General features: G+C 42.8%; 2 protein-coding genes across 6 annotated transcripts; one reads left to right on the top strand and one right to left on the bottom strand.

Annotated features, from left to right (window-relative positions):
- Positions 1-1,053: 1,053 nt before the first annotated feature.
- Positions 1,054-10,971, top strand: ap5z1 (adaptor related protein complex 5 subunit zeta 1). 4 transcript variants are annotated; one of them, XM_006797994.3, is made up of 18 exons: positions 1,054-1,172; positions 1,492-1,629; positions 2,459-2,639; positions 2,890-3,040; positions 3,394-3,506; positions 3,681-3,846; positions 4,118-4,171; positions 6,401-6,541; positions 6,640-6,677; positions 7,894-8,056; positions 8,218-8,396; positions 8,471-8,613; positions 8,708-8,826; positions 9,071-9,198; positions 9,304-9,401; positions 9,494-9,626; positions 9,749-9,963; positions 10,062-10,971. In XM_006797994.3, exons 1-18 carry the CDS (start codon positions 1,132-1,134, stop codon positions 10,312-10,314), a joined length of 2,454 nt encoding a protein of 817 aa, XP_006798057.2. In that variant the 5' UTR covers positions 1,054-1,131; the 3' UTR covers positions 10,315-10,971. The 4 variants fall into 4 exon arrangements, with proteins under 4 accessions (XP_006798057.2, XP_006798055.2, XP_006798056.2 ...); XM_006797992.3 differs by having other exon boundaries at positions 7,894-8,119; XM_006797993.3 differs by lacking the exon at positions 4,118-4,171 and having other exon boundaries at positions 7,894-8,119.
- On the bottom strand, positions 10,445-25,433 carry mmd2a (monocyte to macrophage differentiation-associated 2a). 2 transcript variants are annotated; one of them, XM_087839647.1, is made up of 8 exons: positions 25,100-25,433; positions 21,488-21,569; positions 18,884-19,044; positions 16,386-16,460; positions 16,191-16,292; positions 15,939-16,008; positions 14,219-14,415; positions 10,445-12,141 (listed from the first exon to the last, which is right to left on the bottom strand). In XM_087839647.1, exons 1-8 carry the CDS (start codon positions 25,126-25,128, stop codon positions 12,036-12,038), a joined length of 822 nt encoding a protein of 273 aa, XP_087695773.1. In that variant the 5' UTR covers positions 25,129-25,433; the 3' UTR covers positions 10,445-12,035. The 2 variants fall into 2 exon arrangements, with proteins under 2 accessions (XP_087695773.1, XP_087695772.1); XM_087839646.1 differs by lacking the exon at positions 10,445-12,141 and having other exon boundaries at positions 12,879-14,415.
- Positions 25,434-25,644: the final 211 nt, after the last annotated feature.

The raw sequence follows: 25,644 nt of genomic DNA, 5'->3' as shown, positions 1-25,644 counted from the left end.
AGGACAGCGAGACAGTAGTGATGGAACAGGAAGTGCTGACAGATTAGCTCAGCCAGGAGTCTCCGTGGACTGTGATGTTTAGGGACGCCATTGTGATCTGTAGTGAGAGAAGGGAGTGGGTGGTAAAGAGGTTGGAGAGGTGGAGGTATACACTGAAGAGAAGAAGAATGAAAGTCATTGGAAGCAAGACAGAATGCATGTGTGTGGATGAGAGGGAGACAGGTGTAACAGTGAAGCAGCAAGGAGTAGAGACAGTGAATGTGTGTGAGTTTAAATCCCCCGGGTCAACCATGCAAACCAATGGACAGTGCACAAGAGAGGTGAGAAAGAGAGTGCAGGCAGGGTGGAGTGGAGACAAGTGGTGTAGGTGTTTTGTGGGACAAAAGCCTAAGAAGGGAAGGGTGAAAGCAAAGGTTACAGAATGTGAGGGTCCGCAGATCTATAGTATTGATACCAACACGGGTATTGGTATCAGATCGATACTAGCATGAAAGTTGAAAGTATCGGTCTCAGTATTGATATTGGCATTACTGGCTCTGTATTAGTATACACACTACAAGTATCAGCACTACAAGACGGTAGTGAGACCTGCTATCATGTATAGAGGCAGAGCTAAAGACGCTAAGTTTCTTCATGATGGACAGGATTAGAAACGATCACATCAAAGGGACAGCTCAGGTTTAGTAGGACAAAGCAGAATAAGAAAAAATGTATTTATAAAAGTATCAAACTAAGTAAATGTTTAAATATAAAGACATAAAATTAAAAGTTACAATGTAACCTATTAAGAATTAAATTTACCCTTCTATAATTGAGCAATTTGTTGTCATCTGATTGTAACGTATTGTGTACGTCGAAGGACTGTCGCAAAAACCTGGAAACTTTTCAAATGCTTTCGAAGAAGGTTTGTAGGCACAGTCATTTTTATTCGGTTCGTCCGTAAATATGCCTGCCACCGTGCACTTTTTCTTTAAACTGTTTGAATACAAACGGAGTGGGAGGGTCCGGCAGTGGTTTTAGTTCATTAGCGGAACTAAAGTCACGTCATGTGATTCCAGTCAGGACTCGATTAGCAAACGGACTGTTTACCTTCCGCTTCAGACAGATGAGGCAGAATAATATTCTTTCAAAATGTATTCTCACGCTTCAGAGAGTTTAATTAAACAAGCAAGGTAAGGGCAGAATGAAAGGATAGCTTTCTTTCTTTCTCCCCGCATTTCGCTTTTCTTTAATCTGTATAGCTACTGAAACTAAAGCTAGCTAGCATGTTGAACATATCTCCATGTTATTCAAACGCACTTTAAAGATACATTCTTCTCAGGGCTCTTTAAAGCGTTTGCGACTTTAACTTGAGTAGAAAGAAATGTGTTCGCTGTCACATAACTCTGTCAGGGTTTTATTTTTTTATTTTTTCAACGAGTGTTTAGCTTCCGTGAGATCTGTCAGGGGTCTTTAAAGAGATCAAAACCAGCCGCACTTTGTCGTTTGCAGAGAGATTCAGGAGTCTGAGCTGCAGAAGTTTTACAGCAGATTAATGAAGATGCTTCAGGGCAAGGACCTCGGTCACGACACAGTGGACTCCCTGCAAAGGCTGCACCTCATCCTTTCTGCCACCAAGTACTCCCGAACGTAAGAACTCCCACCCACGCCTCTCATACTTCATGTCGTGGATGAGCTGATACCAGTTTTCATTCTCACTGCTCTACATTTTAAACTTAATGATTCATCCCTACCTTTGTGTATTCATTTCTTATAACTTAAGCTACTTATCTCTTTCTCTAAACCCACTTTTTTCACTCCCTCCTCCCACTCTTTCCTCATTAGTGTCAGAGATTCAGGGTACGCAAACACTACACTTTTTTTAAATAGTCAATTTCAGTAGCACTTCCTGTGCATGATGTCTGTTTCCTTTTGAAAACTTTGGGATTGTGGTTTAGTCAGGACGCCTAGAAACTGGGGGTGGAATTGAAATCGGTGATCAGACACCCACATTTCCACACTGCCGTGGTCTCCTCTGCTCTCAGCGCCTATCATCTTATCAGCACCTATGCCATCTGTTTTCTTGCAACAACCTCTAAACTATGTTTCATCCACCGTGACCACCTAAGAGTTAAGAGTTCCACTAATCAGCAGTTCAAACGAATAAATGTCAGGTCTTACATTTTGCTGTTATGTCTGCAAGTTGCTGTTCCTTTGCTCTGTGTTCTCAAAGGCAGTGTTTTCAACAGTTCAGCCTCTCACTTTCCATGTGGTCTTTTTTTCACAGTAAAGAGCAGCTTCCCTTTCTTCCCACACTTTTAATTAAAGTTGTAATCATGTTTAAAACTATCCCTTAGCTTAATATAATTTTTAAAAAGCAAGTCAAGCCAAATAAGTCAAGCCAAATGTCTTGGGTCTGCATCACTGTGGGATAAATAAGTGCGTTGTCTTATTTCTCTTCTGCTGTCGTCAACCCAAGGCTGCCTTTAGAGCTCCAGAAGAGGTTTGTAGCGCTTCTCTCATCACCTGCGGAGCAGCATCAGGTGCTGAGCGCCGCTGTGCTCAGAGAAACGCTGCCCCTCACTGGTCAGGAGCTGAATTACTACCAGGACAATCTCGGTCAGCTGAACAGTCACGCTGCTGGTCTGCTGCTCTCACAGGTGGGCAGAACTGAAATTGTGTGGTTGAGCCTACTTCTTCATTACTGTGAGACATGTATTTATAAGACTCACCACATCCTTTTGCAGCTCAGGATATTGGGAAAATAATTAGCCAGTATTGTTGTAATTTTAAATATAGAAGACATTTAGTAACACAGTCCCAGTTTGTGTTGTGTGTGTGTCTTACTTGTTGGACTTTTTTAAAGGCATTATCTAATGCAATCCTCTTTCACACTTTAAATCCTGACAGGCTGTATCCAAGGGTGATCTTTCATCTCTCTGCACTCAACTTCTTCGCAATCTGGAGAGTCGACCGTCTGAAGGGCCGACTCACTCGCTCATGCACACCCTGCCAGTTCTCAACAACGTCCTCACACACAGCCCAGAGTGCCTCAGCGAAGGTAGCGGGACATACAGATACAGATCTGGACTTTTATCAAATGTTGCAAAAAATAATTCCACATCACTTCCTGCATCTGCTATCAGCACCAACTAATTGTTCATCCAGTGTAGAACACACCGTGTTATGATGTTTGTTGGTAATTTCATAAAATTAAAATGTATATAAAGAAAATTTTTGTGTGTTTTCAAGCCTGTTTAGTCCTTCAAAGTACAGTTAATTTGGAGAAGAGTGATAATGAGGGGTGAAGGGAAACCTCTGGATTCACCTCCATGTGTCTTATCTTATTGCTTTAAATTGTTTGCACTGGAGGGAGTTGCACTCAAATCTCTCTCCAATTCTGACTGTCTGCAGATCAAATGACCCTTGTAAGCAAAAAGCTTGTTGATTGGCTGCGTTATGCTAGCGTCATGCAGGGAGTCGGGACTTCCTCTGGAGGATTCTTCACGGGGCCCAGATCCCGTCAGGTGAGCAGTTAATTTTCATATTGAGCAAGTATTAGGTAAGTATTATTAGTATTAGCAAGTATAGGATTACATTAAGCTTGTGACTCTTCCAGGAAGGTAATGAACTAGTGAATATATAATTTAGTAAAGCTAAACTGGATTATTTGTGGATTTTTTCCCTTCTCCCACTGTCAGCCGGTGCCTATAGCAGAGCTGGATGGATCTGTGTCCGGAGATTTCTTCACTGTCCTATGTGTAGGTCAGGGCTTCACTGAAGACCAGTGGATGAACGTCTACTCCTTTTCCATGCTGCGTCATTGGCTTCTCACCTACCATTCCAGCTGCAGCACAGTAGATGCAGGTATGACCATTTGCTGTAATATGCTAGTGACACTTTTATGTGTTTCTATTTATAAACAGCTCCACAGTTCTGCCCATCTGAGCCATTTTTGCTTCTATTAGTTATAAACTAGCTTAAATGGCAGGTGTTTGAATGGCCGTATAATACTTCTCCAAAAATGACTATTCTATTTTTTGAGGAGCCTTTGCTTCAAGGTAGGAATTATTAGGGCTGTTATTGCTTCATATGACTAAGTCTCAGATGACCTGCTCTGTGTTTTCATCATCTTCAGCAAACAGGCTACAACTCAGCCTGTCAGTCTCCCACTCCCACTCCTTTTCAAATGGTAAGACATGAGAGGTTGTGAACCTTCCCTGCATGTGCCTGATTCTAAGAATTAAATAAGCTGAACTCCCCCACTGTTCTTTAACTGGAGGCGGTACGGATGAACTCACAACTCTAAGCTTTAACTAACAAACAAGTCTCTAATCAGAAATCATAATCTCTGACTTTTAACCTCCTCTTTCCACAGTCATTTGCCTTCCCCTAATTTTTCTTATGAGGGCCTAATCATGATCAAATATGCTCTGACAGCAGCCATTTTTAAGGGTGAGATGCTGAACTGCAAATGCCACACATTGCATGTGTTGTGTAAAGTGTGGGCGGCAAGCTCGATTTCATCTTGAAACTTCTGTGTTTGGATGTTTGTGGTCTTTGACCCTAATTTGACTGTGTTGCTTTCTTATAATAGCATTCCGACAATTTATTAGTCATTGTGTCATCAGTGATAATCATCACTTTCTCAAACGTGTATGGTTACTTACATCTAGCCCTCGGTAGTCATGTTAAAGCTAAAGATCTTAATGCGTCCTGTGTGCGCAGAGGGCCAGTTCATCAGTTTGCTGTTAACAAAGTGAATTTGTTCAGTTTGAACGTAGACGCTGTTTTGTTTACATTGTCAGTGTGACTCATCCAGTCCAGTTGGCCTCATACAGAATCCACTGATACAAACAGATGCCGATATGAGTGATTTGGGTAAATCAGTGTCGCCCACAGACTGGCTCGAAGATACAAACAAAATATGAAGCTAGTCTTAGTCATGCAGTGATGGTTGGCCTTTCTCCACACGGTCAAAACATGTTTTTGTAAGGATGAATTATAAAACTGTAATCTGATGGCGTTTTGAATCTTTTACCAAAACTGTAAAGGATTTATGTGAGCTTAATATTCTGATCACATTTTTCGCAATGATTTAATTGTATAATTTGGCATGGAAACAGTTACAGATTACCAAAGGAAGTTCAACAGATCCCTTAGATCTGTTTTACTACCTGGCTATACCATAGTTCTGCTGAGCAGCGTCAGCTAAGATTTTCCAAATCAAGCTAAAAGCTGGTTAATGTAAAAGAGGCGGTTTTGGTACCATGTGACCAAACGCAAACATGGATACGGCTAAACCCATAAATGACCCACAAGAATACAAATTTGAGGAAAATGAAAAGAAAATCGAGTCATTTGTGGAGGACGAAATCGTCGGGACGCTTCAAGCTTATAAGACTTAGAAGTCAAATAACAACTCGTTAGAACCAAAATATGCAGAAGAAATGCAGATGAGATGGAGCAGCACAAGAACGTATCGAGTGCCACTGTTGTCACCTAAGAACAGGAAAGTGTGGTTACAATTCACACATGCTCACCAAAATTGGACAAAAGATGATCGGGAAAACATTGCCTGGTTACATCTCAGTTTCTGCAGCAACATTCAGATGGTCAGAATTTGGTGTAAACAGCACAGAAGCATGAATCCGTCCTGCATGTAACAGCGGTTCAGGGTGTTGCTATCAGGGAGCTGATCTGTTATGGCTAAAATAGTGAAAGTCCAGTGTCCCCTTTTCTTTCAAACCTGGACTGGAATAATGCTCCCTCTGTTGAGAATTTGTGTCTCTTATTGATGCTTGTCGGGATTTAGACGATCTCTAAAAGGGAGATCCTGTCACTGCCTGTGCAGCAGGGTCAGTAGGTGGTGTTTTGGTAGTCATGTGGATCTGTCCTGGAGCAGGTTGTGCTGTGGGTGCTATGATGGTGAATCCCGGTAAGATGGGAACGCCCTTCATGATATTGAAATCCAAGGGTTAAACTTGATGTTAGCTCACAGAGCCTCAAATCCTGCTTCACAGAACTGGTGTCTGAAATATGAGCAAAGAAAACAAGGTTCCTAAAATGAAAGTGTATATCAAAGTTATTACTAGCTAATGTGGTCTAATAATGCTTCTTTTGATCCCTTGCATGGTACACTTTAAGAATACTGTAACTAAGCTTTGATTAACATCACAAAAATATGAGCACATTTGTGTTGATTTCTTTCATTTCTGTGTTCTAAGAGGTGAAATTAGAGACTGCAACAGTAGGTTTCAGTCGAGGCATGAGGCATTTTACTAACCTGTAGTGATTCTACTTAACAATTTAACTCTGACTCCTGATGTGTTCGGAGCAATCGGATATAGACCTTAATCACGAATCATTAAACCGAGAAGGTCACGACCTCTAATTCCCGAGCCGTTACACGTTGTCACAGATGACCGATCGGAGGTGGACGGGTCCGTAGTTTCTATGGTTTCGGCGACGTCCTCCTCCAGCCGACTGCTGCCTCCAAAGGAGCGTCTCAGAGAGAAGGCTTTCCAGTACTGCCAGCGCCTCATCGAACAGAGCGACCGCAGTGAGTGTGCGCGCATTAAATTGCACCGGGTGAGAAAAAAGTGAGACGCGTAGCAGAATTCCTCATGCACGGATCTTTATTTGTTCTCTTTCCATCAGAGGCACACAAGAAGACCGATACAGAACTGCAAAAAGCGGTGAGTCTGCGGATCACTTATTATTACTATGGAAACACATTTCATGGTGCAGTTTGTAAAACTGAGGGGTTTAAATCACTTTCAGACACTTTTAGCCCGACTTCCTTTAATACTTAAACTAAGAGCCACAGTGTTGATGTAGATAACTGTAGCTTTTCCTGTTCACTGTGTTGTAGTAAAGAGCGCCTCCTGGTGTTCTGTTTAAGAAGTCAGGCTTAAAGAAGGAGACCTAGATAGGATGCTTGGCTTAGTCTGGCTCAGTTGCTGATCTACACTGTCCTTTTCTGCCCCTAACCCCCTAATTACATTTTACATTCTTTGCGTTACACTTCCACACAATGGTGTTGTAAGATGCACTGCTGTTTGACTTGTTTTTCTGACTTGTGTGGATATGTAACACAGTTTGGGAATGACTCACAGTATAATGTAAATGAATAGAAACATGTCAAAACAAAAAAGAGCCAAACTATGTGAATTAGTGACTCAAAGGGAAGGTGGAATGTATACCTCTGGAGGTTGTTTACAGCTGTTGAGTGCATAAAGTGCTCAGTCATTCTTCATTTGGGGATAAATGTTGCTGAACCAGACATCAAGTCTGGGCGGTGACATCACCCCTTGAGGTCACAGCCCACTCTGACCTGAAAGGGGCCAGACCAGAGAAAACTCCCCTTCCTGTGTCGTTTAACTACACTGAGTCCCTCAGATAGCTTCATATAAGAGAAAAGAAGTGCAGTTTCAACAGTGCATCTCTGATTTTTGACACAATGGAGAAATGCACCTGCAGAAAGTGGGGGAAACCTGTCAGCATGATTAAATTGTAAGGAATAGACGTGTACAAAAAATCTTATTTTAAACTTCAGACCCACTATAAAAAAAGACATTTCTGTTGTAGATAATAAAAAAGAGGAACTCTTCTGTCATTAAGATGTTTATCTATTACTTTGGTTTTTTAGTGCAGTATAATTGGCCATGACTGAGGTTTTTATCGGTTGGAAAAGCTGTAAAAGCTACGAAAATGTAGTTAGTGTGTAAAAACTAAGCCCTCCTTCACATTTTCTAGTGGGCTGGATTGGATTCCTCGGCAGGCCGATTCTAACCCTAGGGCCTTATGTTTGACACCCCTGCATTAGAGCAACCACTGGTGTTAACCAAAAGAAAGTTCTGCAGTGTTATCAAGATTTATTCTGCTGCCCTTGTGTCCTGTTTCCTGTTTCAGTGTCTGGTGGAGGCCGTGTGCATCCTGGACTGCGTGTGTGTTGAGGACGCCTCGCTGGTGTACAGGACCTTCCCCTGCATAAAGGCTCTCTTTGGTCGCCTCAGCTCAGAGCTGTCGTATGCCAGAGTCCTGCTGCCCATAGCACAGTTCTACCTCAACCACGGTGCGCATACACAGCAACGTGTGCTCGCAGCTGCCACAAGTTTAGAACGGAAAACAGGGTCACGTGTGTTCACTGTAAATTGGTTGCTCACACAATGACATCATACATGACCCCTTTTTCTGTTCGTGCAAGGTTGAATATGTTTATTTATATCCGATCAGGCGAGATGGCTGCAGTGGACTGTGAGAACGTGTGGAAGGTGGTGTTTGGTCGGTTTCCTACGGAGCTTTTCAACGACCCATTCCTGGCACACGAGCTTCTACGCTTCCTTCGACTTAACCTGGAAAGCATAGAGCTTCGGGTTCCACAGTACACGCGCTACTTTCCAAATCTGTTGAAGGTGAAAACACGTGCAACAATTGTTAGATTGTGGATGTGCGTTTTATTCCTTACATGTTCTCTCTTTCTGTGTAGTTTTTAGCATGGGACAGTCCTGCGATGGTGGATGACTTTGTGGATCTGCTGCCCTCTATGGTTACAACTGGAACTGCGGTGGAGCTGCTTCACACCCTGCTTGACCTGCCCTGTCTCTCTGCCACGCTGGTCCTGCAGCACAGGTTCAGGCACACAGAGGAGCAAAACTGCTTCCCACAGGGATTTGGTTACATGCACAGTTTTTATCCCTGTCTCACTGGGTCTCATGTGTCACAGGTCCACATGTTTGCCCATCTCTGAGCCAGTCGGTCGCAGCTTCGTGTCACTGGATGCATTTCGAAACCCTTCGTTCAGAGGGCTTTTCCTCTTCGTGCTCCGAACGGAGGCAGGCTCAGGTAGGGTCTCAGGTCAGGTCTGCTCTGACCCAAGGCTCCTCCCTGCTTTCCTGTCTTCTCTTCACTGCCCTTATGATAAAGGCAAAAAAGCCCCAAATAATAATAACATTTCTGATCAACACACAGTGTATTTGCTTTTTGTTTCTTCTGTATTTCTGTTTAAATCTAAGCAGCAGGGGCAGGTAGCTTCTTAAATTATGCTCTAGCCAATGAAATCATTGTAATTTTGTATCACCCTGTTTAGGTGACACAATCGACCGACTGAGCACGCTCCATGAGCTGCTGGTTGAAGCTGCTGACTGGCCGAGAGTCACTCAGTGTGCTCGGACGGTCCCCGTGTTGTTGCACGTTTTCTTCAACACAATTGTTACGGTGAAAAGATTCGACATTCTTTACAAATTCGCTGCGTCTGTACTTGCTGTGTTGCAGTTTACAATATGCACCTTATTAAAAAAGTATGTCGCGCGTCTCTTTCAGATCGCTGACGAGAAGCTTTTGGCTCATTTGATTCTGGTGATGCTGGAGAGAAGCAGCCTGCTCCTTAACATCCCTGCGTACATCAAAGAGATACACCGGTACACCCAAACACTAAAGCGCTGCTGCCTGCCTCACTCTCATCCTCATCTCCTCACTCACTCGCTCCAACCACTTCTCACTGTTTCTGCAGGGTGTTCAGCTGCCACCTGTTGAGGCTGTGTAAGCTCCACCCCTCTCTGGTCGTGAACCAGTCCCACGAGCTGCTGGAGTTTGCTGGAAGCACAGCCAACGTCTACAGCAAAGAGGAACTCTATACACATGTGGTAAAGAGAGTGCTGACTCTTCTGTGTATCTTGGGTTATGTGCACAAACCCAGTGCTTCTCACATTTCAGCATTTGCTCAAAACTTGATGCTGAAACAGCACTGAGCTTGTTTGTCTCTCAGGTGTGGGTGCTGGGAGAGTACCTCTCTGTGTCATGTGACTCTCGCTGTTCCGTGAGCCTCATCACTTCCTGTTTTGAAGCACTGGAGGCGGTGCTGTTTGAGATCACTTCGTCTGCCCCTCCAACTGGAACGGTTTGCCCGGCCCCTAAAGTCATCAACACTTTAATGAGCGCTCTCGCTAAGCTGGCATCACGGTCACATGACCTCATACCTCGGTAACAGACTTTTTTTAAAGATGCAATATTTTCTTTTCTTCATCCAGGACTTTGTAATGTTCTGATATCGTTTGTGTGTGTTTTGTTTTTCTTTTTAGGGTGTCTCTGTTCCTCTCTAAACTAAGGACTGTAACCAGAAGCGGATCGGTTGCCTGGTGCTCTGATGAGGAGGACCTCGTTGCTATAGTAACACGAGGGGAGGAGTTGTGGTCGCTGCTGAAGGCCCCCGGCGTAGCTCAGAGTGTCCTGACACCACCTCCCCATGTCATCGCACCTCAGTGGCACAGAGACACTAATGTGGCATTGCCGCTTCAACTGCGAGCCCTCACAAGCCTCACACACTCACAGTGACACAAACACACACACACTCATGTACAAAACACAACATCATCCTGCGCTGACAATGCATTTTTGTAATTGATTTGTTTGATGTTGACGCTGACATGATTTTCATAAAACACACAGATCCCTTTCAGTGTAATATTTTTCTTCTTTATTACAGTGATTTGACAGAAATATCATTTTACAAAATAGATCATCTGAATAAAAAAAAAAAAGATTAAAAAATTGCTCATTTCCTGAGTAGGTGCTCTGTTTTCAAGAATTAAAACAGACGTAATGAAAGTACTAGAAGTTAAGAAAATCTTGAAATGTGGAAATAGAAATTTGCATTTACGAGCTACGTTGATTCTGTCGTAGTCAGAGGACTGTAGCAAATTCTACGTTACACATCAGTGTTGATAGAAAAGTGCTCAGAAGTCAAGAGCGCACCATTTAGACAAAACAACTGGCATTAAAAGTCCCCCGAACGGGATACGCAATGCATTAGACCTTGACATTTTCATAATGAGACGGACTTCTTTGTCTTTTAAATCAAATTACAGTTTTAGGAAAATTAAATTTGAAAATAAGTCCCAAAAAAATTAAAACTCAAAGCTGAGTCACAGCCACACACGAGTAGCTGGTTCTACTCGCGTCTGTTATCATCAGGTTGATCATTTACAGTCTGGCTACAGTGTGTCACACAGACATATGTGACCTTAAAGTCTGTCTGCAGATTGCTTAATTCGGTCTCAGTCGGCCAAAGATGAGTATGTTTAATTACGAAACCAGAGGTCGTGCATGTACTGTGAAAATGAACAGAAGTCAAATGCAGATCCTCTCAAGGGGTCACATAAGGTGGTAAAAATCTGTAACAGCTTTTACAGCCAAATCAATATTGAAAGCCTGTCAATGGCAGCTTTGTTGGTCAACTTTCTGACTGTCATATTTTACCACTGAGCAAGGATGTAGCACCAACAGCAGAAAGAGATTCCTGTTTAGTGAGTTTTGGCACATTAGTTGTGGTTGGATTACTGAAAGTAGGGAGTTTAACAGCTTAGGAATGCTCAGTAACAGATATGCCTGTAAGGAAAGCTTCATTATTTTGGGAAAGTGCATATATATTCTTGTAAAGACGAGAAGATCGATAACACTCTTACAGTTTTACTAGTCTGGCATAAAAATAGTGATACTCTGGTTTCTTTATTGATTTTCCAGTAACCTCATGCTTGTAAAATAATGCCCAGAATAGTTGTGACCGACAGTTGAGCAGCTGGTGTGGACAAAAGGAACACTTTAAAATACACAAAATATCTCAGTGGGAAAGAAAACCATATGGAACGGGTAATGAGGAACCAAACGATGACACATCGTTTGAAGGAAATTAAAATGATCAACCTACAGAGGGCTGAATTCAAAGATACCCTGAAATCTTTATCTGGACCACGACATCACTGAGTTCCTGGACAATCTGAGGTGCAGCCTGGTGGCGTCGGATGGACTGAAACATGATGTCCCAGAGGTGTTCTGTTGGATTTAGGTGAGCATTGCGGGCAGTCAGTAGTATCAAGTCTTTCATCCTCCAAGAAACTGCCTGCATACTCTTACTACATGAGGCCAGGCATTGTCATGCAGCAGGAGGAACCCAATACCCACTGCACCATTGTAGGGTCTGTGGGGTCCAAAGCTTTCATCCCAACACCAAATGGCAGCCATGGTGCCGTTGCCTGTAGAGGATATGGCTCCCCAGACTATGTCTGATCTACCACCAAATCAGTCATGCTGGACAATGTTACTGGCAGTATAATGTTTTCCTCTGCTGCTTCAGGCCTTTTCATCTCTGTCACGTGGGTGAATCTGTGTGAAAGGCAGGTGGACCTGATAATTCTGTTATTCTATAGCAAATAATAATCAGGCTCTATGTTTCCAGGCAGTGAGCACAGGGTCCACTAGAACAGCAGCCCCCAGGCCTCGGACCGGTACCGGTCCGTGAGTCGTTTGTTACCGGGCCGCGAGAGTTGAGGCTCAGGTGTGAAATGTATGGTTTTCAGGGTTTTTATCGTTTTTCAGCGTTATTTTGTTATTGTTTTTATCGTTAACTCAGTTTTCCTGGGTCTTTTCCTGGGTGTGTTATGAATAAATCTTCTTTTTTTTCGGTACCTGTACTAGTTTTATTTTGTTGTATTTATCCACGACACCTTAAAGGCCAGTCCGTGAAAATATTGTCGGGCATAAACCGGTCCATGGCGCAAAAAAGGTTGGGGACCGCTGCACTAGAGGACATCGGCCCATCAGGCCACTCTCATGAAGTCTGTTTCAAATTGTTTGGTGGCCTCCAGGGGGTCATTATGTGGCTCTGGCAGTGCTCATTATGTTCCTCCTTACACAAAGAAGCAGATGCCGATCCAGCTGATGGGTTAAAACATTACCCAGTTCATATCAGCACAGATATCCAGCATGACTGTCTGACACTGACACTAGCCAAACGCAAAAGTAGTGGAAAAAAAGAATCAAAAAAGATGGGGAGGGAAAAAAGGCCTCCACCTGTAAAACCATTCCTGTTTTGGTGGGGGTCTCATCGTTGCCACTTAAAGCTAAGTGTACTGTGAGTGCTTGTGTAGCAATGGAGTCGTATCTCCTGATTGCTTACTGATTTGCTGGTAAGAGCCCATCAAAAGATCCATCCATCTATTCGCTTCCGCTTTTTCCTTTTCAGGGGCGCTGGAGCCTATCACAGCTGTCATAGGGCAAGAGGCGGGGTACAACCTGAACAGGTCGCCTGTCTGTCGCAGGGCTAACACACAGGGACAGACAACCTTTTGCACTCACATTCACATTCACACCTAGTGGCAATTTGGATTAATCAATTAACCTATCCCCACAAACTGCATGTCTTTGGACGGTGGGAGGAAGCCGGAGTATCCAGAGGGAACCCACACAAACACAGGGAGAACATGCAAACTCCACACAGAAAGACCCCGGGCCTGATGGTGGAATTGAACTCAGGACCTTCTTGCTGTGCGGCAACAGTGCTAACCACCGTGACACCGTGGAAAATAGATTATGTCTATTTTTTATAATAGGAATGAAATGCTTTCAATAATTCGGCGGGGTTTACAAGTGATGGGGCAACACCTCCAACACCCACCATGCAAAAGCAAACCTCCGAGCAGGCTGTGACGCACCAGTGCACACCGCTGTCCAACCTCAACGCTCAACCGCAAGCCGTAACAAAACACTGAGCATTATTTTCAGGTCTGAATAGGCACCCGTTCTCCTTCATTGCACTTGAACCGTGTTTTTCAGGATGCCCGTCACTGAGGACGTTTGAAACATGGTGAAATATAACCTGAAGCTGTTGCTTCTCTTCATGTGATCCCAAACTGATTCCGTGATGTCTGTCTGGGATCAGGGCTCTTTGAGGGGTCAGATCGTTGACGTGATCAAATGTCTCTCTGAGAGAATCTGTAGATCTGAACATGTCTGTGCAGAGTATCGTGGTTACCACAAACATTATAGATTGTTATCAATCTTCTCGTCTACCTCTGATAGAAAATAAACACATTTCCCAAAATTAGAAACTTTTCCTCTAACTGGCGGAGATAAGCAGGAATGAAGATTTCATAATGCAGGCCTGGCACTCGGATCTCGTCTGAAACACTACAGACAGTCAACATGGCACACAAACCAGTGTCAGTGTCGCTAATTACGTCTAAAAGAGCAGAATTAGACATTATAAATTAGCGTCAATTTGGTGTAGTGAGGCTAGATGTTATATAGTCAGCACACAGTACAAAAATTGGTCCCAGGTGGCACAGCTTCGTAAGTGAAGCTTACCGTAGTCAAAACACTAACGTCCTGACTACATGAAATGCACTTTTGTCATTCAGCCTGTCGGCATGGAAACGCTTAACGTCAGTATGCAGCCGGTCACCTCGACGTCTGCAGCTGTGTCCCCGGTAAATACAGGTACCTCCAGATGGCGTAGTAGTGAATAGCTGCTCCAACAGCCACAAATAGATGCCAGATCGCATGGGCGAATGGCACAAGGCCGTCGCTCTTAAAGAAAACCACGCCTACTCCATAGAAGACACCTCCCACGGCCAGTTCACACACACCTGTGCGCTCTACCTGGAACATAGGAAAGTTTGCTGGTAATTAATTTAAAGACGCTTTATTTGAACTTACAGTGAATAAACTATATATTTGTTTGCTAAAGATGTATCCAGTTTTTGGTTGAATTCATCTGAAATAAGAAATACTCTTTTTTTAAAAGAGGTTTCCCAAATTTTTGAGAAATACCGTTTTATATGCCCACTCCATAAAAGACAGAGTAGCACTTCATCGAACAGCCCAATACTTGTGGTGTAGTCATAGTTTTCCAACCTTTACCATGGACTTTTTCACAGGTTAGAGTGTAACTTCTAATACCTAAAATTCCTTACCTGTAGGTACAGCATAATAACAAAGCTTTAAAAGAAAGAAGCAACAAATTATACTGAGTAATGAGTACTTTTTGGTTATTTTAGAAGATCAGACCAACAATGTTTCTTACGTTGACTTATTAAGGGCCCAGGCTGTATCACGGACTATCCTAACCACTTATCCTTACATTGTAATAACACGTGATTTTGAGGTGCATGTTGGAATTTGTGCGACCTACCGCTTTGTGCCTGAGTTGGTGTCGTTTTGTTATAATACCACTAACAGCTGATTGTGGAATATTTAGTAGTGAGAAAATTTCATGACTGGGCTGGACTATCACAGTACCATGCTGGAATTCGCTGATTTCCTGACATCTTTAGAAGCAGTCTGCATGCCTAGATGCCAGGTTTTATACACCTGTGACCATGAAAGTGATTAGAAAACCTAAATTCAGTGATTTGCATGGGTGAGTGAATACCTTTAGGAGTATACTGTATATCAAGTCATGCCCTGCCTGGCCTAAATGATTTCTGTTTCTTCTGTCCTTCATGTGTTTTTATGCACTGAAATCTGGAGCATGAATTTTCAAATAGACATTAGAAAATTGCACCATAACTATGGAGTGCTACGAAAAATAAGGGCCCGGAGCTCTATGTGGGTAAAAAGAAACCCAAAGGAATCAAATTCAGGTTCTGAGCACATTGTTTAAGGCCTTTTTATAAAATATGACTATAAGATTTATGCCAGCTTTTCCCTTTAATAAAAGAGATGTCAAGAAATACAATTTCTCAGACATGAAACTAAAACACAGCGTGATTTATGAAGCCAGGGAATGAGCTACGTTACTACCTTTATCTTCAGGGGGACATGAAAAAAAATCACTCCATAACGGCCCGGGCTATAAATGAACGTGGCAGCTACTTCATTGGTGTTGACTGTCTTACCCAAGAGAAAGTGACAATTTTTACGCTCTTGATTTCAAGTTGAAGAGCGTAATCAAATGGAAAACAGTGATTCAGTGCAACAGGGGAAGTCAATGTAAGACTTATGCATTGGAAAATAGTCAGCAGTTCTATTACCAGCAATTAGACGCATCTGTGGGTTATGGGGCACTCAAACAAAAGCCGCAGTTTGGTTCTTTAAATAGTAACGGTAGTGGAAGGAAGTCTGCAGGGGGGAAGGGGAGTGGCAGACGCTGAGAAAGACTCATCTATGTGATGTAGACTTACCATAGAGAGAATGACCAAAGCAGGAACAGCCCCCATGGCCACGTATCCCAGCAACTCGATCAGCTTGTACCTGCAAGTAGAAAACTGGACCGTGAAGTCATAATAAAAATAACAATACCTCCATTTTCCTGCCTAATTATTTGTGCTTCAAACAGCAGTCTTGTGTTTTCTGTCAACACTTGAATGGAGGCGTTTGGCTTCAGGTTAACTGTGTCAAATTAGTGCACACAGTACAAATGGAGGCTGTGTTACCTCTCATGGAAAAAGCAGACATACGCCGATCCTATGCACGCCATGACCCAGATGAGCCAGCGCATGTGGCACGTCCAGGGTCCCAGCTCCCTCAGCATCAACCTGAGGACACACGACATCGCACCTACACGGTTACAGTGTGTTCGCTCTGGTCTTTATTTATTTTATTTTTTTTGCTGTAGTCACATGACCCACCATGGAGAGTAGGAGGCTGCGATGAAGAAGTAGATGGCCATTCTGTCACACATGTGGAAGCGCTGCTCCACCTTCCTACATGGAGAGAGGAGGAGGCATGAGCTCATTTGTCAAGATTCAGTTAGAGTAACATAATAAGTCTAAAATTGAAAGGATCCAGGCTGTATGAAGATTTTTATTGTCTTCCTCCCCAACCAGTCGGGGTAGATGGCTGCCCCTTCCTGAGCCTGATTCTCCTGGAGGTTTCTTCCTGATAAAAGGAAGTTTTTCCTTTCCACTGTCACCAACTGCTTATTCATAGTGGGTCATATGATTGTCCACCAAAATGTGGAAAGTGTTGTTTGTTTTTTGGACAGCAATATGGCTGAAAGACCAGAGGAGGACTCGTGTTGTATAAAGGGTAGGAACACATTTAAATTGTCAAAGTGAGTCCTACAAATCATGCACCTTTTCTTAATACGCATCCACGTTTCTGGGGATGTATAACAAAATGAACTGAATCACCTACACATTACAATTACAGCACTACAACGTTAACCCAAACAGCTCTTGATGTTTTTTGTGTTAATGCTCATGTTTGGAGCACTGCAGTTACTGATGATTTTTACGTGCTGTGGGCCTCAGGACTCGCCGACCACGCTCTGTAACTTTACCTGGTGTGACACTTTGCGGCTGCCTTGCTTTGGTTCCACTTTGCAATAATATAACTTGCAGTAGATTGTGGAGGGAATTTCACAAACTGACTTTTTGCAATGGTGGCATCCTGTTACAGTTAGTGTAAAGTTGGTGAGCTATTTACAATGCACGGTTAGATGCTTGATTTTATACACCTGCAGCAATGGGACAAAAAAAACATCTGCTGTTCTTCATACAAGAATAGTCACCCGGTGACGTGGCCTGCTAAGATCAACCCTCGTGCAGGCTTGATCTTACAGGGTTAAACCAAGACTATGAGCACGTTTTATAAGCATAATCCATGTAATGATTTTAGATCTCCTGGAAATGTATTTTTATATAGCAGCATTAAAATACCTGTTCTTGTTGAAACACATAACAAATTAACCTGTGAACTGTTCAAGGATCAAAAAGGTGACTAACTCAAGAAATGATGCCGTGTTGTGTCCACAAATAACAGACACCTTAGCAAGGAACCAATTTTAAATTGTATCTTTAGGCACTTTGTTGTGAGTAAAAACATGTCAACACATGTTCCCATTTCTTTTGAAAACTTGCCATATCAGCATGGTGTGAAGTGTGTCCTTAAAACGCTTAAGTAAACTGGGCAAGTGGAGGACAAAAGAAGAAGTGGCAGGCCTAAAAACTATCTACAGCAGACGAACTCTATCTGAAAGTCGTGACCTCGAGAAGTCGGAGATAATCCTGCAAAGACCTGACACGGGACCTGAGAGATGCATCCTATTTACTGTTCACTGAAGCCTCATCAGAAATGGTCTCAGTGGAAGGGTGGCTGTCAAGAAGCTATTATTAAGGAAGGGGAATGGGGAGAAAAGATTGAAGTACAGGTCCCATGAAGTGATTAATCCCAATTTGAACGTTTTTCTGGTTCAGATTCATTTTAATATGTATGGAAAGGACAGGAGAGAGGTACAACAGAGAGTGTCTACAGCCATCTGTAAAACACAGCAGAGGCTCTGTTATGGATTAGGACTGTGTTATTGTCCAATTCTTTGAAATAGAAAAAACAGGAAAGAACCATCATGCATCAACAACTTAATTTGTTTGGCATCATCCTGACAGAGAACAGAACAAGAGGCAGCTAACATCCAAAGAAGAGCTTTAAATGTATTTCACGAAGCCTGGAGAACTATTCCTAAAGACTATTTAAAGAAATGTTGAGAAAGCTGCCTAAAAGAGATCAGGCTCTGTTAAAGAATAAAGGTGGTCATGCCAAATATTGACTTTCAAGCTTGTTAGACTTAAACAAAACCCAATTTTGGCTCATAAACTGCATTTCCAAGTATCTTTGTGCATGTTTCAATAAATCATGACCCCTTGTTCCCATTTTCCTAGCAATATATAAAGAAGTGAGACTACTGCCCCTGGAAGTAAATAAAGTGCATAAGCAACACTTCAGTTGCCATCTTTTCCATCAATAACCTGTCTCTCCATTCCGTAACAATCTTTTTTTTCTCCAAAGACTTTCCTTTGTGGGACTTTTTGGTTGTTGTTGTTTTGGAAAAGCTGTTAGCCAAAATAAAATTTGCTTGTCATACCTCAGTATCACAAATATCTTCTGTTTTGGACGCTTTGACTACAAAAAATTCACCAAAAACACATTTTTGTGAGCCAAAGTGACATAAAATTTCTTAATTATTGTTCCTCATCTGGTGTTTTTGTAAAACCTTTGGGTTGCAACAAACAAAGTGTTCATCTGACTGTGTCGTAAACCTACCGGAGCAGCTCATAAGTACACGATGGCACATCTGCCAAATCCCTATCAGCACTTCCTCCCCCCCAACACACACACAAACACACACCTGAGGTGGCTGATTTTCCAGGCAGCAGTATGGAAAAGAGTTGAGGTGATGAATAAGCCGGTGAGGCCGCTCCCATAGAGCCAGGCAGCGACACGATGCCATCGGTCCATGGAGAGAAAGTAGAGGACGGACCCACCGACCATACTGGGAAGAATCCACAACTGGAAAAGATTCAAATATCCAATAATTATGTCAGACTTTAATATGTGCAGTTCATTCACACTCATGTCATTGTTCATAATGCTAATCAAGTTCCAAACAGATAAATAAATAAATAAATGTACCCAGAACTCCATCCCCTTACACAATTAACTTTCTTTACCGCCGTCATGAAAAATTGCATTTTTTACTCTTCCTGAAAATGAAACTTTTCACATTTCTCTTCCTCTGAGCCCAGGAGAAATCACTTTTTGATAGCACTCTTGAGCTCTAGTAAAGTTTCGCTTAGCAGAAATTCTGGCTCTGTCCAAAACAACGCTGATTAACACCTTTGAAAAATAACACATTGTGCTTTCATGGGGGTAATGTGTGGTATTATTTATTTGCCAGACTTAATAACTCTGTGGTTATTATACCAGCGTATAACTCACGAGGAGTTTATTACCTTTGAGCAGAGCAATAAAGTTTCCGCTTTATTTCCACTCATTGTGGCGTCGTGTTTTCTCATCAAACTCCCAGCAAGAAAAGCACGTAAGTATATTTCCCAAAAAGGCCATAAACTATATTTACGGATTTTGTATTTGATGTTATTCTGTGAACAACCAGGGGACAAAAGTGGGATATAAAGAAAAAATTAACCACGATTTCACTAAAAGTCCACTTGGATCCTTTATAAGTGTTATTGACTGATGAAAACTGAACTTTTTTGGTAACAGAAGTAGGACATTTCGTTTGCATGTTTACGAGATACACCGACTCACATGCTAATGGGCTTTGTGGCAGGAGAGGGGATGATCAAAACATACATCATAAACACAAATGGCTATAGAACATCCTGTTTAAAGCTTTACGGCCATTAGAGCTGTAGTGTCTCCTCTCACTGCTTGTATCATTCACTCTCACTGAGAAGACGTGTATGGAGGACACAAGCTACCAAAATCATATATAAATATATCAGGCTATGTCATATATAAATGACTATGACTCATTTTTGACTTTAACAGTCTCTCACATCATCCCAGATTAATTTCCACCCACTCTTCTTCACGACAATTCAGCTCATTGAGTTTTGTGGGTATTTGTTAATGCACAGCCCTGTTAAGTAACACCACAGCTTTTCAGTCGGGCTGGGGTCTGAACATTGACTGAATCGTCTTTTCTTTTTCAGACTGTGTAGACTGTGTTTGGCATCATTGTCCTGTTTTGGCCAAGTTTTAGCCGTCAGACAGATTGCTTCACATTTGAGTCCAGAGGACGTCATGGTCGACTCAGTGACTGCAAGGTGCCCAGGTATGCGGCTGCATTATGGCCACACATCTCCACTCAGAAGCAATCTGGTTCAATCAGATGCAGCTTTCCAGGTAACCATTCAAAACAAGCCATACTTGTTGATTCTTTTCTTCTAATTGTGCTGTCATAACATGCTAACTGAGGCCTGTGGAATCCCAGATGTTGGTTTTGGGGTATTTTACAGTTTCTCTGAGCAGTGCACGGTCTGACCTTGGCACGAGTTTGCTGGCACGTCCACTCCTGGTAAGACTGTGGCATTGTGTTAACACGCCTGCGAACTCCTGACGAGCAAACTGCCAAAAGTTCTGCTTTTATAGAGGTGGGAACCCCACTGAGCAGTTGATCCAGTGCATTTGATTTGAAGCAGTTGGCTGCTACTGACCTTCTTAATTCCTATGGAAGCAGTAACGATGTATATCATACTATAGTGATCGTAGCGTATGGATCTATATTAGTATGTTCCCTATCTCCTCCTAGACGAGTGGACCAATGTTGATGAAACTTTGCATAAACATTCCCTCTGGGACTGAGTGCGAACATCTATATGGTGTATACAAATATTTTATACAAATACTACATATATTTGCACATTTGACATTTCAACTGAGCACCAAACGGCGACATTACATCTATATTCACTGTGTACACGTTTGAACGTATTTTAACTGCCATGAGAGATTTAGAGGCGTATTAGATTTTCTGTATCTATGATTCATCATTAATGCTACAAAATATTGTAGCATGAATTAGCATTGATTAAAAACTATTGTAGTTTTACATAATTATCAGTTTTAATTAGCTATTTTATTATTTATACATTGAGGAGTATTTTGTAAATGAAACAGAAAAGTAAAGTATGAGAGGTGAAAGTCACTATTTTACACTTCATGTCTATTTAATTTTTGATTTTGGCAGTCATAGTCTTCCATATGGACACACTGGGATTACGGCAGATTACAGGAAACTACAGGCTGACTCAGAGATTACAGCGCAATGCTTCCATCACACATCACCGCGCCTCATTCTTCACAATCCTCCTCATCGTTTTTTTTTAGAGGTTCCTCTGAGCTAACGCAGCAGCGACACGTGTATTTCTTAGTGTACATGTATTGTGTGTTGTTTGTTTGCTCTACGTACGTATTTGTTTAGACTTACCCCATGTGTGGCACAGTTTGCAACGTGTTCATATTCAGTGGGCTGGTATCTCTTGCTGGCTGGCACCCTGCAGTTCATGAACCTGAGAGAGGGCCGAGAGGGGGAAGACGGAGAGGCGAAAGTATGTGTTTAGATAATGAAAGGAGATCTGGAGGCCTTACTTCTTGTTCTTGTGTGTGTGTGTGTGTGTGTGTGTGTGTGTGTGTGTGTGTGTGTGTGTGTGTGTGTGTGTGTGTGTGAGATGGTCATTGTGAAAGGATTTGCAGCTCTCTAATCCTCATCACGCTGTCTGCATTTTAGAGTGCTTCATTGTTACCACCACAAAGGGACACCACTGGCCATTAACTATTAACCGCATTGCATTATTCGCCATGAGAAAGTTGCTACATGCGTGTGTGCGGGTGTGTGTGTATATGCGTAGGTGTGTGTGTGTGTGTTGTATTTACGTAATCAGCAGTAAACCTCTCAATCCCAGCTTAAAGGGAAAAAACACATCTGGAGATGTTACGAAATCACATTTTTTTTACATCAGGATGAACACACGGACACGCACACACTGGTTTAAAAGAAGCCTCTCACGCAGGGCCACAGGTGTGTCGCTGTTGGTCAGCTGTGTTATTTGATTACACATTTAGGCCGTGCACTCACCATCACGTGCCTCGTCTTTGCGTTGTTATAAAAGATGAATGGAAAGAGTAAGTCGGGAGGAAGTAAAGCAGAAGAAGGAGAGCAGATAGGGGAAGGTAACGTGGCTGCTTAAGCTTATGCACTACGACTTCACACACCAGTCACCTAAATGCCTACCAAATACGAGGCTACGTGAACTCTGACCAGACATCAGAGGGAAAAAACACACTTTCTGAATCCAAACCTCTGACGCTTCACAGATATGTGATAAAGGAACCCTTTGAAAGTCACGTGACTATGAAAAAGAAAGTATCTTTGGCAAAATGTAGCTCGTGGGAGAAAGGAAACCACTGTGACTTCCTCTCAAATTCAAAAAATATCAGATTTTAAAATGCACAAAGTGCGTGCTCATTTTTATTGACCAATGCCAAGATGACAGCAGAGGGTTTTTTTGTTTTGTATTTTTGGTGTCAGTGAACGCCTCAGCTTTGTGGAGAGGTAAGTGAAGCAGTAAAACGTCACTGTTTGGGGAATAGAGGGCAGAGGATACTTTTATCACAATATTTATAACTCATGTTAGGATTTTATTGTGATTTTTAACATTTTGCGATATGCTGAGTATTGTAACAGCATGCATTGGTATTTATCACCTTTAATTAACTTCAAATTACATCCTCCAAATGTACTTTGTCAGTGGCTGGAAGCAAGCTGAGTCAAGTCTGCTTGAGTTGTGCTCATTAACTGATGGCAACACGTTGGCAATCAGCCTCGCTATGACCTGCTCATCCTCTCATTTTTTTCTTCTTTGTAGATTTTGAGTTAATATTTGCTGTTTCCTTCACATTCTCCTTCAAGTGATATCTGTCCTCATGCCCTCAAAGCTGTGAAAGAACCTGATGCTTGTTCCAGGACTAACTTCTCCAGCTTTTCCCTCTATTTCATTATTCCTGCCTGATCGGTTTTTCCCAGACAGAAAGCATTTCCTCAATTTGTGCCCACATGCGGGAAACGAGCTCCCTCTGGTTTTGGAGCGTGGACTTCTTAACCCCTTTTCACCTCTTTGCACTTAAAAACGGCTTCCCCGTCATCTTCGTTCACACCAAGGCAACGTGCTAAAACTACACTTTGCCAGTTCGCCCTGAACATCAGGTCCGTGTGGGCCGACTTGTGTTCACACACAGGAAGACTTTGGGTTTCCCTCCCTGTCAAACTAATCTACAGAGCACGAGTCTGCTGACACAGAAGCTAAGCCAGCGGCTGATAGCAGAATTTAATAACAGATCAGCGTCTGTGCCTTTATTGTTTTTACCAAAATACCAGAGCGAGGACCCAGCTGACCCTGAAGGATCAAAAAGCATGAACAGATACATTTCTAGGTTTCCATAACTGTTTGAGATTAGACTAACAGACTAATTAGACTAAAATTAAAACATAAATATGCATAAATATGAATGTATTCCCTCATAACAGGAAAGTTGGTGCTTTTTCGGGGGGTTGTTGTTGGTCTGGCTGGTGGAAAATGTCATCAGGGCTTTATCATTTACAAACAACCTCCATTTGTCTCCCACACACACCAGGACTCATCCCTTCCATCTTCTTGTGCTTTTATTAAATGTTTTCCTACTGCAAAATTTAAAAAAAAATTATGGACACATTAAACTTGTAATAAACGTGTAATAAAAAGCGAAAACAGCATTTAGCAAGATAACATTAGATCGCTCTGTGACTGCTTTTCCTCGTTTCTTTGTCCGGTGTCCCTTTAGGTTCTGCCAAGCAACAGAACAAGGGAGCAGTATTTTTCTGAGCACTGTTGCTGTACTGTGGCTCAGTGTGGTACTCTGATGTGTTCTAATCAGTTATGACAGGAGGGCTTTGTGTGTGTGTGTGAGTAATGAAGTGAAATAGAGGGATGGAAAATCAAAGGCTGATCAGACAGGGCATTATTGTATCAGCATCCTCTTCTATTGAGAGTCTCCCTCTCCGTGCGCTCACCTCTTCCCCTCCGGCAGATGTGTCACGGCACAGTTACGTGCATGCATGTGGCACCCCTGTTTTCATCTCACTGAGCATTACAGCACATTCCATACATTAATAAGATCAGTTGCATATAAGAGGATCAGAACCTTTGGATCTGCTGGTGGTGGGTGCACACCAGAGGAATCTGTGTGTGTGTGTGTGTGTGTGTGTGTGTGTGTGTGTGTGTGTGTGTGTGTGTGTTTTATCAAGCCCAGTGGGGACTTTAACCTGACTGTACCAACACAAGCTAGTTTAGTTAGATCACGTTTTTTTGTTTTTTTTTCAAGGCCAAGACTTGGATTTAGGGTAAAGGCCAGAATCATGGGAATGCTGGCATTCAACTGTGATGGTTAGAGTAAGGAGCTAAGGAATGCAGTAAAATGAATAAACCCCCACAGATTGTTTGTGCGTGTGTGTATCCAATATTTGTGACTTCAAGGCTATTCCTTTTACAGCAAAGATCAAGTTAATCTCCTCTGGGACTCTGGTTCTCATGATTACCGACGTCCCCAGATCACTTTCTCTCTCTCTCTCTCTCTCTCTCTCTCTCACACACACACACACACACACACACACACACACACACACACACACACACACAGACCGGTTCTGTCTAAAGTTAACTGACACTGAACTATTTTCAACTTCCCAAGGAAAGCCCGATGGATTGCACGGATACCACAAAGCGACTTATACATCAAAGGGATCGATCACCGCAGTAAGATTAAAAAAAAACCTTCTTATATTTTTAATAAAGATAACTGCTCTGCACACTCCCCCCCCCCCCCCCCTCCCTCTCTCTGGCTTTCTCACACAAACTAATCTATAACATATCCCTCTGATCGCGCACGTGCCGGCGCGTCAGTACGCATGGATGCACAGGAACTGTCACAAACGAAAACAAAAACATGCTGCTAGATAACAACGCTCAAACTTTTTTTTTCTTCTTTTCCTTGGAATTCAACTTACTTGCCAAATTTTGTTTTCTTGAAGTCCATCTCGTGCGTAGGCTATGCGGGCCAGCGCGTCTGCGCGCCTGCGTTCTCTTGTTTTTTATCGCAAACAGTAAAACCAGCCAGCGCAGTCTTCTCCTACGGATTCCCCATTCCGGATGTCCCACCACCGCGCGTCCAGAGATAAAAACATAAGTCCAGGAGAGCCTGCGACTCGCAGAGCGGGTCACCAGGACAACCGGCCCGCGCTTGCTCCGGGGTTTAAACGACTGGGCACGAAAGCGACGATCGGCGTAGCAAGAGGAGTTGGCGGTGAGGGGACCTTACCGAGCTTCGTTCCGACTCTCTCAGATGTGGTCGCAGGATGTTCCGCGGGACTGGGCTCGTAACCCCTCCCCTGCCCTCTTCTCCCCTCCCCTTTCGCTCTCCTGGCTGCTGCTAACTTCACCAGCGAAAGGCAAACCCCTCACCACAAAGCACCGACACCCTCTGCTGTGACTTGCAAGTGTGACATGTGAACAGGTCGCTTCTGAAACACAAACCCGGACTGAAACAAGACAG

Source organism: Neolamprologus brichardi, chromosome 4, assembly GCF_056152115.1.
Source record: "Neolamprologus brichardi isolate AB-2024 chromosome 4, ASM5615211v1, whole genome shotgun sequence".
Lineage (NCBI taxonomy): Eukaryota > Metazoa > Chordata > Actinopteri > Cichliformes > Cichlidae > Neolamprologus > Neolamprologus brichardi.
This window is presented reverse-complemented; position numbering and strand designations above follow the sequence as displayed.